Source organism: Bacillus rossius, chromosome 3, assembly GCF_032445375.1.
Source record: "Bacillus rossius redtenbacheri isolate Brsri chromosome 3, Brsri_v3, whole genome shotgun sequence".
Classification (NCBI taxonomy): domain Eukaryota; kingdom Metazoa; phylum Arthropoda; class Insecta; order Phasmatodea; family Bacillidae; genus Bacillus; species Bacillus rossius.
In genome coordinates this window covers 51747355-51761262 of record NC_086332.1, presented here as the reverse complement: position 1 = coordinate 51761262, position 13908 = coordinate 51747355, and the positions used below count along the sequence as shown (strand labels likewise).

At 36.1% G+C, this 13908-nt stretch overlaps 1 protein-coding gene across 5 annotated transcripts in view; it reads right to left on the bottom strand.

Moving 5' to 3' along the window:
• LOC134530689 (uncharacterized) overlaps positions 1 to 13908 on the bottom strand; it is a 41609-nt gene that overhangs the window by 26794 nt on the left and 907 nt on the right. For 4 of the 5 annotated variants that reach the window (XR_010074857.1, XR_010074856.1, XM_063365760.1 and 1 more), the window contains one exon: positions 9518 to 9702. Coding sequence is in view for 2 of the 5 variants with exons in the window: in XM_063365760.1 (XP_063221830.1) it covers positions 9518 to 9702 (185 nt within the window). In the remaining 3 variants the exon portion in view is untranslated. Of the gene's footprint in view, positions 1 to 9517; positions 9703 to 13908 lie in introns of those variants that run through there. The other variant, XM_063365759.1, reaches the window with a different exon arrangement.

Here is a 13908-nt window from a genome sequence, read left to right as displayed (position 1 = left end):
GCCTCAACCACCCCGACAAAAAAAAATATAACTCCCTTGAGCCCTTTAACTATCAGGTCCGCGACACGTAAAGCCACCCAAAGAAACACGTACAAGAGAAGAAAGAAACGCGAAAAGACTAAGAGAGAAAACTAAAAACAAACTCATAAACAACAGTAAGTAGACTCGAAAGCACAAAAAAGGGCAAAAGGCACGACTTATAGCCAAAGTCTCAAAAAAGTTTTACATCAGCCAAAAAAAACTAAATTGAAATTTAAACGAGAAAAATACTAAATAAATTGATTATTACAGAATAAGAACTTACAGTTTATAAAATCTGGAATTACATTAAATGCTTTAAAGCTACGATCCTAAAGGGTACTAACTTCTAAAAAAAACAGTTCGGAAAACAAACCCTTTTTAACAAGTGCTGTAGCAATCCAAAAAATCTTATCAAAAATATACGTATATAAAATGGCTAATGCAAATATAAATGCAAAAGGCAAAACATATCCTAAAAATTACATACTAAAAATCTAAAATTCTAAAACACCAAAAAAGGACAACAATAAGTTTATGACACATAGTTCCTTAACTTATTTGACCAAACATTACAATGTAGATCATTTAACAATTGAAGACACACCCAAACTCAATTAACTGCTTTTAGATGGCTAATGTGTGCCTTCTTTACTCTTAAGGACTCACCTACTTTCTGTAATAAAACTGTCACTGGCCCCAAAAATTTGATTATCCGATAAGGCCCACCAAAGGCAAATTCCAACCTGGCAGTACGGAATTTACCTTTATCACTCAAATGATGTTCACGACACCACACCTCCTCCCCCACCGCGAAAGGATTTGGAGTCCGACCTTGATTATACTGTGAGCAAATTTTCTTTCTAGCCTTTTCTAAATTCATCGCTACATCTGTCCATACCTCTTCCAAACGTCTAGGACTATGAATACTCAAAGTTTCCGGGTGTATTCCCCATACATTTAACAGAGGATGGCTCAAATCTCTCCCTAAAAAACACCTCCGCAGGAGTATGCTGGGTGGAGTCGTGCTTATTCAAATTAAAGGCCATGTTCAAAAATTGCAGATTTTCATCCCATCTCCGATGCTCCTTTTGACTAAAAATAGTTAAAGCAATCTTAATATTATTGTTTACTCTTTCCACCTGATTCGGATTGGGGTAATAAGGGCTCGTAGTGAAGTGTTTGATACCCCAACTAAAGCACATTTGCTCAAAAACCTGGCTCATAAAATAGGTAGCATTATCAGTGACTAAACTTTCAGGTGCACCAAACAAACCCCATACTCATTCAATTAAAGCACTGACTACACGGCCGCTAGAAGTACCACCCAAAGGTAAAAAAAAAAAAAAAAAACTTACTAAACCCATCAACCAAGTTCATCAAGTATACATTCCCTTTTAACGACCTGGGTAAAGGCCCAAAGATATCCAGAAAGACACGTTCCCACGGACGTTCAACCCTTTCCACCGCATATTCCCCAATTTTAGTGGTACGTGGCTGTTTTGCGGCCTGACAGACCCGACAACCTTTGACATACTTCTCCACATCTTCCTTCATATCGGGCCAATATAAGGACTCAGAAATCTTAATTTAGCTTCTTATACCATGATTCTAATATTCCTTTCTTAATTTTCTTTACTTCCCCATCCTCCTCTTGCCACTTGCATAAGTCTACAAAACTTTCCGGAAATTGCCCCAATACATTACAACATTTATCATCTACTACCCCTTCTTCCTCATCCTCATCCCCTTTCTGAATAGGCTCATTAGATTCCTCCTCTTGCAATCCTTCGGCCTCATACATACGAGATAAGGCATCGGCGACAGGATTCAAGTTTCCTTTAATGTGCTTAATCTTAAACCTGTATCTTGTTAACCGCATTACCCATCAACCTATTTTTCCTAGTTGGCGAGGATGGGTAAACAACCATGTGATAGCTTGATTGTTCGTACACAGATCAAATTCGTCATGCTCAATAAAATTTTCAAAACGCTCCAGGGCGTAAATGCATGCCAATGCCTCTTTCTCGTATACACTATATTTCTGCTCATGTTTATTGAGCGTGCGGCTTATATACATCACAGGTTGTAATCCTTTCTCCCCTTCTTGTAAAAGCACCCCCCCTAAAGCAAGGCTCGAAGCATCTACCTGTACTACAAATCTTTTGCTAAAATCGGGCAATGTCAAAACCGGAGGATTAGAGATAGCTCTTTTTAACTCTCTGAAGGCGTGATCCTGCTCTTTACCCCATTAAAATACAACTCCTTTCTTTTTTAGGTGATTTAGAGGACTGCTTAATTCAGCAAAATGGGGGATGAAACGTCTAAAAAACCCAATCATTCCAAGAAACCTCATCACCCCCTTTATATTTTTAGGTGGGGGAAATTTCACAATTGAGGCTATTTTTTGGGGGTCCATCTCCATCTTTCCATCTCCTGCGATAAAACCTAGAAAGTGTATTTTCCTTTGTGCCCAACCAATATATTGGGGTTCAAGGTGAAACCTGCTTCCCTTAGTTTACCAAGTACGACACGCAAATGTTCCAGGTGTTCATCAAGGGAATTTGAATATATGCATATATCATCTAAAAAGCTCATGGCAAACTTGTATTGTACATTCTGAAGTAGTTTCCCCAATATTCTAGATAAGCATTGCACACCAAAATTCACCCCAAAAGGGACCCTCTTCCACTCATAGTGCCCCCATGGGGTTACGAAACCTGTGTACTTTTGACTAGCGGGTTGCAGCAAACATTGATGAAAGGCGGCATTCAAATCTAGAATGGTAAAATATTTGGCTTGGCTTAAATATTGAAAAATAACCTCAATTTTAGGCATGGGGAAAGGATCTACCCGGATCTTTTGGTTCAACATTCTATAGTAAAGAACTAAACGATATTCGCCAGGTGTTTTCTTTTTCACTAAAAAAGCGGGAGAAGCATAGGCGGAGTTAAATTCGGTTATGATATCTTGTTTAAGCAAGTCCTTAATTATAGCCCTAAAGGCTTGCATTTTAGGTGGGGCGCATTGGTAAGGGGCACACTTTACTGGGACTTCATCGGTGACTTTAATTTCATAAGGCTCCATAACACACTTTCCTACTTTCTTGGTAATAACGTCCTGAAACTCATTAATAATTCCCTGAATTTTCTCAATTTCTTTTTCACTAAGCCTTTCTCTCGCCCCTTCAATTCCACCACAAATAACCTTTCTTTTCCCCAAGGGTTTCACTAAACCTACTTTAAACCGGGGCTCAAAACCAAAACACAAATGTTGTTTCTTACAATCGATTACAGTTCGGGTGTTGCTTAAAACATCCAAACCTAAAATCATCTTACAAATAAGGTCGGAGATTACATAAAATTCACGATCCCACGAAAATTTCTGAATTTTAATATGTAATTTAACCCTCCTATTACTTTCTCGGACTTTCCCATCAGCTAACTGAATGGTTATCCCCTCTTCAATAAGGTCACTTCCCTTTTTAACTATTTGTTTTGTTTACAATAGTGATAAAACTCCCAACTTATGAAACTCTTACTCGCTCCCGTATCGACTAAGGCCTTTATCGACTCTGGGCCCACTTTAACAGAAGCACAGAAATTGTTAGATTCCCGCATGACCATTACTCTATGGCTATGCTTATCTTTAAATCTAAAAATATTATCCTGCCGTTTTAGCCTACACTTCCGCGACCTATGGCCGCTTTTCCCACAATAGCCACATAATTCACATTTCCGCCGTTGTTTACTACTTTCTTTACGAAAATGTCCAAATTCTCCACAATAATAACAAATAACCTCTTTATTCTTATTGTTACTGTTATTCATCATATCCCTGTCCCCCATTAATCCCTTTAAACGCCGCCAACAAAACTGTACCAAATGCCCTTTTTTCATAAAAATGACACATTCTTTTTTACTGCTCTCCCCATTTCTGTAATGATTATTGCCTTTAATCACTTCAACCTCATTTTTAATCCCCCCCATACAAACCATAGGATCAGAAACCGACTTTGAGTAAGGATCATCACCTCTCACTATCGCATACTCCTCCTGTAAAAATTTTATATTATCGACTTCTACAGCCCATTCATGTAATTCTTCTAAATTCCGTGGCCTCTTAATAAAAGAACATTCCCTTCCTATATCCGGACGAATGTTTTCAATAATCATATCAATGATTTCCACTTCAGAAAATTATACCCCAAACAATTTTATATGTTGTTACACATCCAACATAAACACAGCCACCTTCTCGTCGGGTTTCTGAAAACGTCCAACCCGTTTGTGTATTAATCCCAACTTGACCGGCTTAGGACATAAATTCCGCCATAATAACTCTTTAACCTTTTCCCAAGATAACTTATCTTTTACGCCACGAGTAATAATATGACGCACTAACCCATAGCTTTTACCGATTACGCTCCTCAACAACTGCGAATCACTATCAAAAATATAACTTTCTTGCACCCGAACCACTTCCCAGCAAAAACCAATTAATTCATCAATCGTATTTTCTTTTAACACCGGAAACTTATCTAAGTCTTTACCAAAAGAATCACACACAATCCGACCAGCCAAATCCTCCGTGGGGGGTTCTACCGCACATCCCGATACCAACATATCTCGCTCCTTTTTTGAATTATACTCCGCCCATAGCAATTCTAAAAAAGGTACATCATCATCAGGTGATACATTTATTCCCGCTTCCCGTAAACATACTACCAAATCTACGCGTTCCAAACTTGAATTCAAAGGTTCATTTGAGGTAGCCATTATGCTTGAAAACGTAATTCTCGTTATCACTGCAAAAACCAACAAGACTGCCGTAGCAGAGTGGCGCACTTGTGGCCAACTCCCCTTATACCGGGGTAGTTGCACACGTCCGCACTCACCACGCCAGTCCCGTGTACGCGTCACCACTGACATACTGATACTGAGAGTGTAAAGAAATTAAGTTTAACAGACGCGCATTGACTGGTCTAAACATTTGGCAAGTGCGCAAAAAAATATATTAGCATACTAAATTTATCGACAGTCCTGAAAACTCTATCGTGATAGGTATAATAATGAATTACCAAACCAAAGATGCTCAAACTTAAATACCGTAAAAAGGCAAAGGGACTTAAAAGGTAAATTCTAGGTATCATTTAAATTGGTATAATTACATTCACAGACTAACGACATTGGTTTACAGACACTCTTGCAGTATAATTAATTCTAATCCAAAGTCCCAAGAAAGTCTATTACGGGGGGGGGGGGGGGGGGGGGGGGGGGGGGAACCGAAATGTCAGCCTATATAATCCAACCACTAAATCCCGTCGCCACACTCTGTTTTCAACACACATCTTCTGTAAATCGTACCAGCCGGGAAAATAAAGTACTAAAATCCAGTTCTCACACTTACTTGGTACTGAAGCATACCTCTGAAGCCGGAGACTCCCGGGGTCGGGCGTAAACCCCACTCACTATTTGCGCCTCTAGCAGCACAATGTTTCTGTGGCCCGTGCACTAGCCCCACACCATCGCGCGCTCGTGTACCACCACGTTTTTCGCTTCGCCAAGCGTGCCATGGCATTACCGTTATATTGCCGTTAATTCTTGTTCACGTAATGTAACACAAGTTCCCCATGGCTGGGATGCGATTCCTCAATTCACTAGCAGTTCCGCGGCCGGCGGTCAAAAACACACTCCCCTCGCAAACAGCTGGCAGCCGCCTCCCACTCGTCACGTCAGGTGACGTCACCCCCCTCCTCTGCTACCACCCCTCACTCCGGTAGAATGTTCTCGTTACTTCTGGTACGTCCCACTACAGAGTAAGAGTACTTAACGTAAAATAAACCAAGTATACTATTAAAAAGTTACAATAAATAAATATTAAATACACCATTAAATAATATAAGGACATAAATAGTGTTATAAAAAATTTAATCATCTTAGAATAAACTTTACGCAAAATAATAATAATAATAATATCCAAGACGACTGAGGCCGCCACAAGTGGCCTCAAACTCATTAAATTTTCTAATAATTTCAGTGCTGCAATTTATAAACGTGTCTTCTACTAATTATGAAAGGAAAAAAAAAAAACAATGAAATATTCTAGTATATATATTTAAAATTAATCTCTTGCAGGACTGCAGTTTTGTTTTAGTTGATAACTTTATAGCTCAAGATGGTGAACACACTTTAGACATTGTTTCCCCCATCATGGCATCACTTTATCTTTATTTACGTCCAAGCTGGATGGCATAACTGGAAAATATTTAAACCACATTCAGGAAGACTTGAGTTTGAATTCCAGTCCGGCAGTCCTGATTTAGATTTTCAAGGTTTCCCAAAATCACTCCAGCCATAAGCTGCAACAGTTCCTTACCATGTGACAATCTCTCACCACCTCACTATCAAAGACGTAGAGCCAAGAAATATTTCCTGAATTGTGTCTTCATCAAACAATCATTACAACACTGTTATATAATGAACTGTCACGTGTTAATATTGACAACGGAGAATCATAGTTTCAAGAAAAACCAATACCTGTTTTATATTGTTACAACTTGTTAACTGTCTAGGTATATCAAAGATTCTCCAACTTGAACAACAAAAAAAGAGCCACCTGCTAATGCCATATTTGATTCATTTTGAACTATGCTCGCTGCCATCGATCCATGATGTAAGTATACACACATGAATGAATAAAACTGCATGACATCTTTAGATAACAAATGTGTTAATGAAACTTGCATTGTTTAAAAAGTCTTTTCCAGCTAAAATTCATATTGTGCTTAGATTGCAGTACAGAGCTAATGGCGCCCATTTCACTGTTTAATACTGCCCAGCTTTTTAACATTAAAAGTTATTATTTTGAATATGATTAATAATCATAATTACAGTGTTTTAATATTTTTTTTTTTCAATTTTACTATTTGTAGATTTGACAATCTCTCACCACCTCACTATCAAAGACGTAGAGCCAAGAAATATTTCCTGAATTGTGTCTTCATCAAACAATCATTACAACACTGTTATATAATGAACTGTCACGTGTTAATATTGACAACGGAGAATCATAGTTTCAAGAAAAACCAATACCTGTTTTATATTGTTACAACTTGTTAACTGTCTAGGTATATCAAAGATTCTCCAACTTGAACAACAAAAAAAGAGCCACCTGCTAATGCCATATTTGATTCATTTTGAACTATGCTCGCTGCCATCGATCCATGATGTAAGTATACACACATGAATGAATAAAACTGCATGACATCTTTAGATAACAAATGTGTTAATGAAACTTGCATTGTTTAAAAAGTCTTTTCCAGCTAAAATTCATATTGTGCTTAGATTGCAGTACAGAGCTAATGGCGCCCATTTCACTGTTTAATACTGCCCAGCTTTTTAACATTAAAAGTTATTATTTTGAATATGATTAATAATCATAATTATAGTGTTTTAATATTTTTTTTTTCAATTTTACTATTTGTAGATTTTTCTTAGAGCATAAAATAGTGTTTTTTGACAGTATTATTACAGCTGTATACATTCTGAAAGAAAAAAAAATATTTCTAAACACCAATAAAATTATTATTTAACATGAGAAACTATTTGTACACTCTTTAACTATGTATTACTAACAAGTCAGTGCATTAATCATGTATTATGGTCCAAAATATCCAAACTTTTTTAATATTAAATGATTCTTCTAGCCACACTACCCACGCTTCGCTACGGCAGTCTACAGGCAGAACATACTCGCACTGCTCATACATGCCCCTCCTCGAGGGTGCACCACTGTCATTGCAAAAGCTGTTATCATGGATACGCAGAAGGCATAACCAAAGCAAAAACCCACAGCCATGGAAACAAAGATGAAATGAAATAGCGAAATTTCTACAAGAATAATTAAATTTTGCTTTTGTGATGGTTTACTCGAAATCTCACCTAGACTGTGATCTTCCTCGTTGTGCATGCTCCATCTTGCTGGCAGCATTTTTGTAAAGCAGCCACGTTGGGTACAACTTTTGTAGAGTATAGCATCAATTATATTTATATTTTTACTCCACAATGCAAATCAACAAATATAACCGTAAAAACAAAAAAAAAATTTTGTGCTCAAATATTCTGAATTATGAAATTAACACAAGCTACAATGAAAAAACAAAACTATTAGTCATAGGTTTCTCCAAACAAAAAAAAAAGTATTATTTTATTATTTAATAAGTTTCCATAACCACTCCAATAATATTTAAAACAAATATAAATAGCTAGCTTCCATGTTGCCAATAAGATACACACACATTAGTCACAACTTTTTATATAATTATTAAATTATGCGAAACTTTTGCAATACAAAATTAATTTTAACTCTCAGGGTAATTTTGCCAGCTCACTAAGTCGTTAGTGTTAGAAATTCCACAACTCGGGACTACTGATCTTGGTAGTTGTGTAGACGGAATTATTAAGATTTGCAACTTGAAACACACAATAATCTTGATTAACCTTTAGTTCAGTAATAATTTCCAAATTGCACTATGTATTTGGCGGCAAAATATGTCTTTAATAGACAGAAAACACTATAGCGTCACTTCAAACTTAGCATGTAGCCATACCTGAATAGTAAATAACTTTGTAAAATATATTTCACGAATGAAAATTATTACATCCAGACGTACGCCTACTCAGTCTCCGTTGTCGCACACGTTTCTATGAGACGTAGAAGGCCATAAAACGACAAAAATCACATTATTTTGCCGCACACAAATGTGTCTGGCGACGCCATCGTCGATAGGCCTTAACTCACTTTTTGTTCCTTTCTCTGAATCGGCCAAACGCAGTCCAGAAAAATAGCGTCACTTCCATCCACGTTGCCAATCAAATCATAACTTTCAAAATGCTAACTGTTGTATCTGGGCATCCTAGTCGAGGCGACTGTTTGTTTTTGTAGTTGTCACGGCAACGCACGAAAATAAACGCCGGCCAAGAGTACGAACATATACATGAACAAATACCGCACACGCAGTTGAGTGGTGAAAAACGTAAAGAAATAAAAAAACAATACTCTTTACTGTTGAATAAGTACATCGTGTTTCAAAGGCCAATACACAATTTCATCTAGATAGGAGCAAAACTGTAAATTTGTATACGAAACAAACTCAAGAAATTTTAGGAATTATTTTGAATCTTTTTTTTTATCATTTAATCTTTTATGGTATACTACAGCTCTGTCAACATGGAATCTAGTACAAGAGCCACTCAAAACTGACCCATCTTTAATATGAATAAAATTGAAATGGAAGCTCATCTTATTTTTGCTGCACTTTGTTGTGAAAAAATGTAGTTTTATTGTCATATCTCAGGCTCCCATCACTGTAGAGAGATAAAATATAAACCAGTTTCTAAGTATAATAATAAATAATTCTCAATCACAATTTTTTTTTTCCACTTATAGAACAGTCACTCCATTCTAAAACATAGCAGTCCCAAGTGGTCTGCCTTACCCGACACGTGGCTGCAATGTGCAGAAGGCTGGCCTTCTCCGTGTACTCTGTGATTGTCAGCTTGCACACCTGCGACGTCACAAACAGCCTCCACTTCTCCTGCTGCTCCTGCCAGAAGCTGCATCTGCCAGGGTGGCTGTGGATGCGCTCGTAGGTGTCCAACAGGTCCTGCTGGAAACTGGAGGCTGTAACGACAATGCCATGTTGGCAACACATGCACATAGCACTCAACTTAAGAGGTGAGGTTGCAGTTGAAAATTAAATCTTAGCAAATGTGAATCAGACTTGAGCACCGAGGGTTCTGTACCATATGCAGGAGTTTGTATTTTAGATAAAAAGTATTCTTAGGCCGGGCACACACAGAATGAGTCAAGACACAACATTTTCTCTGACTGCAGTTGATTTTCACGTAGTTATGTAAAAGCAATGCACACAGAATCAGACGCAGCATGAAACCACAAAACTGTCGCAAACTGACACAAGGAGACAACATTAAATGCAGAGTTGTGACTTATTTGAAATACTTGTATTTGAAATGCAAATACAAAATACGTATTTTATATTTTGTACTTAAATACTGTTTTTATTTTAATTGAAATACTTTTCGAAATGTATTTTATATTTGTCAAATATAAAATAATTTTTTACTGCTAAGTTTCAAAAGTATTACCACTCTAATTTTCAAGTGAATGGGTCAACGATTCTGCAAATGGCCACTAGAGGCGCTGCAACTTTGTAAGTCCATGTGCAAAATGACAGTTAAAACAATATGAACGTTATTATCTGTGAAACATGACGCTACGCTTCGCTTTTTAACGAGAATGACTTCGATTTTGTTTAGTTTACTTTTTTTATTTTACACCGTTAATAGTGTTTGTTATAAAAAATATAGAGTTGGATTTGGTGTTCTACTGTTATATTAATCAGCGATTACTTGGTCAATATCAATGGTGTTGTGAAATGAATGCAAAATGTAAGTACTTAAACATTAACTCAAAAAGTTCATACGAAATCTGAGGTTAAAGATAAAGGTTTCTACAGTTTCTAAATATTTCTCAATCAGTAACGACAGTAATATATACATAGGTATTACCTAACCTATTTGTGTTTGGTGTGCTAACAGTAACTAACATTAATTCGGTTAATTAGCCGACATTTTGTTATTTGAAATGGCTTATTTCGTTTGTTTATTTAAATTAATTAATGTTAGCTAGCCTCAAGACCTGTTAAAGGTGTTCAATTCTTATTTTATTCTCTTTTTCAGGGATGACCATAACCTCAATTATCCATTTATATTGAGACATTGTTTCAAAGACATTAAGAAGGATGTTGGACACGAAGTAAATATTTCTGCTGTTCTGTTTGTAAAAAATGCTCAAAAACATTAAAGGGAAGTTTGAATGTGACTACAAACTTCTTAAAGCACATACAAGTAAGTACTTAAACATAATGGACTTGTATTTATTGTAAATGTTATGTTATATTGTACTATATTGTATCAAAATGTGATTTGTACTTCTTTCCTTTTTCAGTTAATATGGTTGTTCTAATATGTTTTTTTTTTTTTTTTTTTAAAAGAAAAGGCCACGAGGATCTACTGAATGAGTATGAGGAATTGAAACCCCAACATAAGCAAAGAAAATAAAACTGAAACAAACTACTCTTGCAAACACTTTACCAAAGTAACCAAAGTAAATTAATTTGGATAAATTAATTGTGAACTTTATTGTTCATACCATGTCACCTGTCTCAATTGTTGAAAATAAGTCATTCCGGGCACTTATTGAAGGTGTTCAACAACTGTCAACTACACCAAAAGTGATGTTACACCGGACATGCCATAACAAAATTAGTAACTCATACATAGAATATAAAGAAAATTTGAAACATACATTGAAAACTGTTGATTATGTTTGTACCACTGCAGATATTTGGTCATCATCTAAACGAAGCTATTTAGGTATGACTGTACATTGGATTGATTCTACCAAGTTTGCAAGAAATAGTTCACTACTCGCATGCAGAAGATTTAAAGGATCACATACCTTCGACAAGGTAGCAGAACTCATTATTGATATTCATTCTGAATAAGATTTAAGGCTGCAAAAACTGTAACCGATAATGGTTCAAACATGATAAAAGCTTTCAAAATATTTGGAAAGCCAGATTTACCAGACTTAGAATGTGATGGAAACTTGAATGCAAATGATGACTTCCTTGATAATAATAATGAGAAAAGTAATGATGATACGGATGAAATGTTATTCCTAAAAGAGTTTACCAAATCCGAAGATAGTGATACATACCAACTGCCCAACCATGAGTGATTTGCCACCCACACATTGCATTTAATTCCTACTCGGGACATAGACAAAGCCAGATGTAACAATAACTCATACCGAAAAGTACATGATGCGGCTATGGCTAAATGTCAGGCTGTTTGGAATTTATGTGCTAGGTTTCCAAAAGCTTGTGAAATTTACCTGGAAACCACTGGTAAATCTCCATCAAGCCCCTGTCCAACTAGGTGGAATTCATATTACGATTGCATAACTGATATCTTAAAAGTCCAAGAAACCATCAATGAAGCTCTGAGAAAACTAGGATTGGCTGTCTTAAAGGAGATAGAAGTCCAGTTTTTGATTGAATATATTAGCACGTCTAAACCCATAGCTGAAGCCATTCGGAGCTTAGAAGGGGACAAGGAGACTTTCTATGGGTGCCCGCAGCCAGAATTGTATCGAATGCAAAAAAATGTTGGACTTTTTAAAGCAAGACAATCCAGTATATTGTGGTGGTTTAATTGAAACAATAAAAGAAAGCATACAAAACCGGTTTGAAAAATATAACTTACATGATACTCGTGCCAAAGATAGCATTTTAGCAGCTGTGTCATATTCCTTCTTCAAGTTAAAGTGGGTGCTAAAGAGAAAAGGAGTATGTGAAGTTGTTGTTTATTGTGGAAGTGCGAAGAATCAAACAAGAAGATTTAAAAAGTGCACACCCACAAACATCCACAGGGAAAAAGAAGCAAAACAGTGAGTCTTACTATATGTTCAATGATTCAGACTCCTCAGCAACCTCAACTGATGGCAACAGCAGCACCTGCATTTATTTGGAGATCCTCCAATATTTAAGAGAAGAAAACACAAGTCTAACCATTCTCAACACATACCCAACAGTAAAAAAAGTATTTTTAAAATACAACACCTTCCTCCCTAGTTCGGCACAGTGGAACAATTATTTTCATATAGTGGTATGATAATGCGTACACACAGACGCAACATGTCTGATGCTCTTTTTGAAGAGCTTGTAATGTTAAAATCTTTAATAGGCCTAGATAAAGAACATTAGTAATTTTATCTGAAAGTATTTTATTTGAATAAAGTATTTTGAAAATACCTATTTTGCATTTAGTATTTAAATACAAAAAGCAAAAGTATTTTGTACATCTCTAATTAAATGACTGCTCCAACTTCGTCACAATCAAACTATCTGATGGTTGCGGTGTTCTACGCAAGCATGAGTATAAAAAAATTTAGGTTATATTTTTGCAGTGCTGTAATGATAAAATTCTGAAGATATTTTTTTCAAACACTAAAGATGTTCCTGAATTCATCCTGAAAACAGTGTTTCTGAATTCCTACTGGTTCCTGAGAAATCATTGTTATATAAATTACATTATAATGCAGGTGCATTGATGTGGCCGCTGCCATTTTTTGCTTTCCTGTGTGAGTCAATGTGTGTATATGATTAGGAGAACTTGAATTAAATCGTGAGAAGGGTCAATATTAGGTTAGCTACATTAAAAATCCTTCAAAACAATGTGGATGGTTGGATGGGTTACTATAACTACATTAAAAATACTGTAAAATATTTTTAATGGTTGCTTAGGAATTACAAAATTAATATGGTGATATCCTGAACTAACCTACCAATCACATGATTTCACAGTACATATTAAGCTAACCTAACATAATCAACCATTTTCACAATTTAACTAAAGTTCTCCAAATCATATACACAGACACATACAGGAAAGGAAAAAAATTGCACCACCTGCATCAATGCACAGGTATTGTATATTGTAATGTAATCTATTAATGGTGATTTCTCAGAAACTAGTACGAATATACAAACTCTGTTATCAAGGAAAACATAAGAATATCTAGTGTCCAAAAAAAGTATTTTTGGAATTTTATTATTACGTCACGGAAATTAGCGCTGCTAGAATGTTGCCAAAAAATTATCAATTAAGGCATGCTGCAGTGAGCTTGTACCTGACTAGTTAAAAACTGTTTCTTGTTTCTTACATTGTACTTAGCATATCCAAGACTGTTTTCCACGAGAAATTGGTCTGATTGTGTCACCACCCTACTGTTTGATACTAG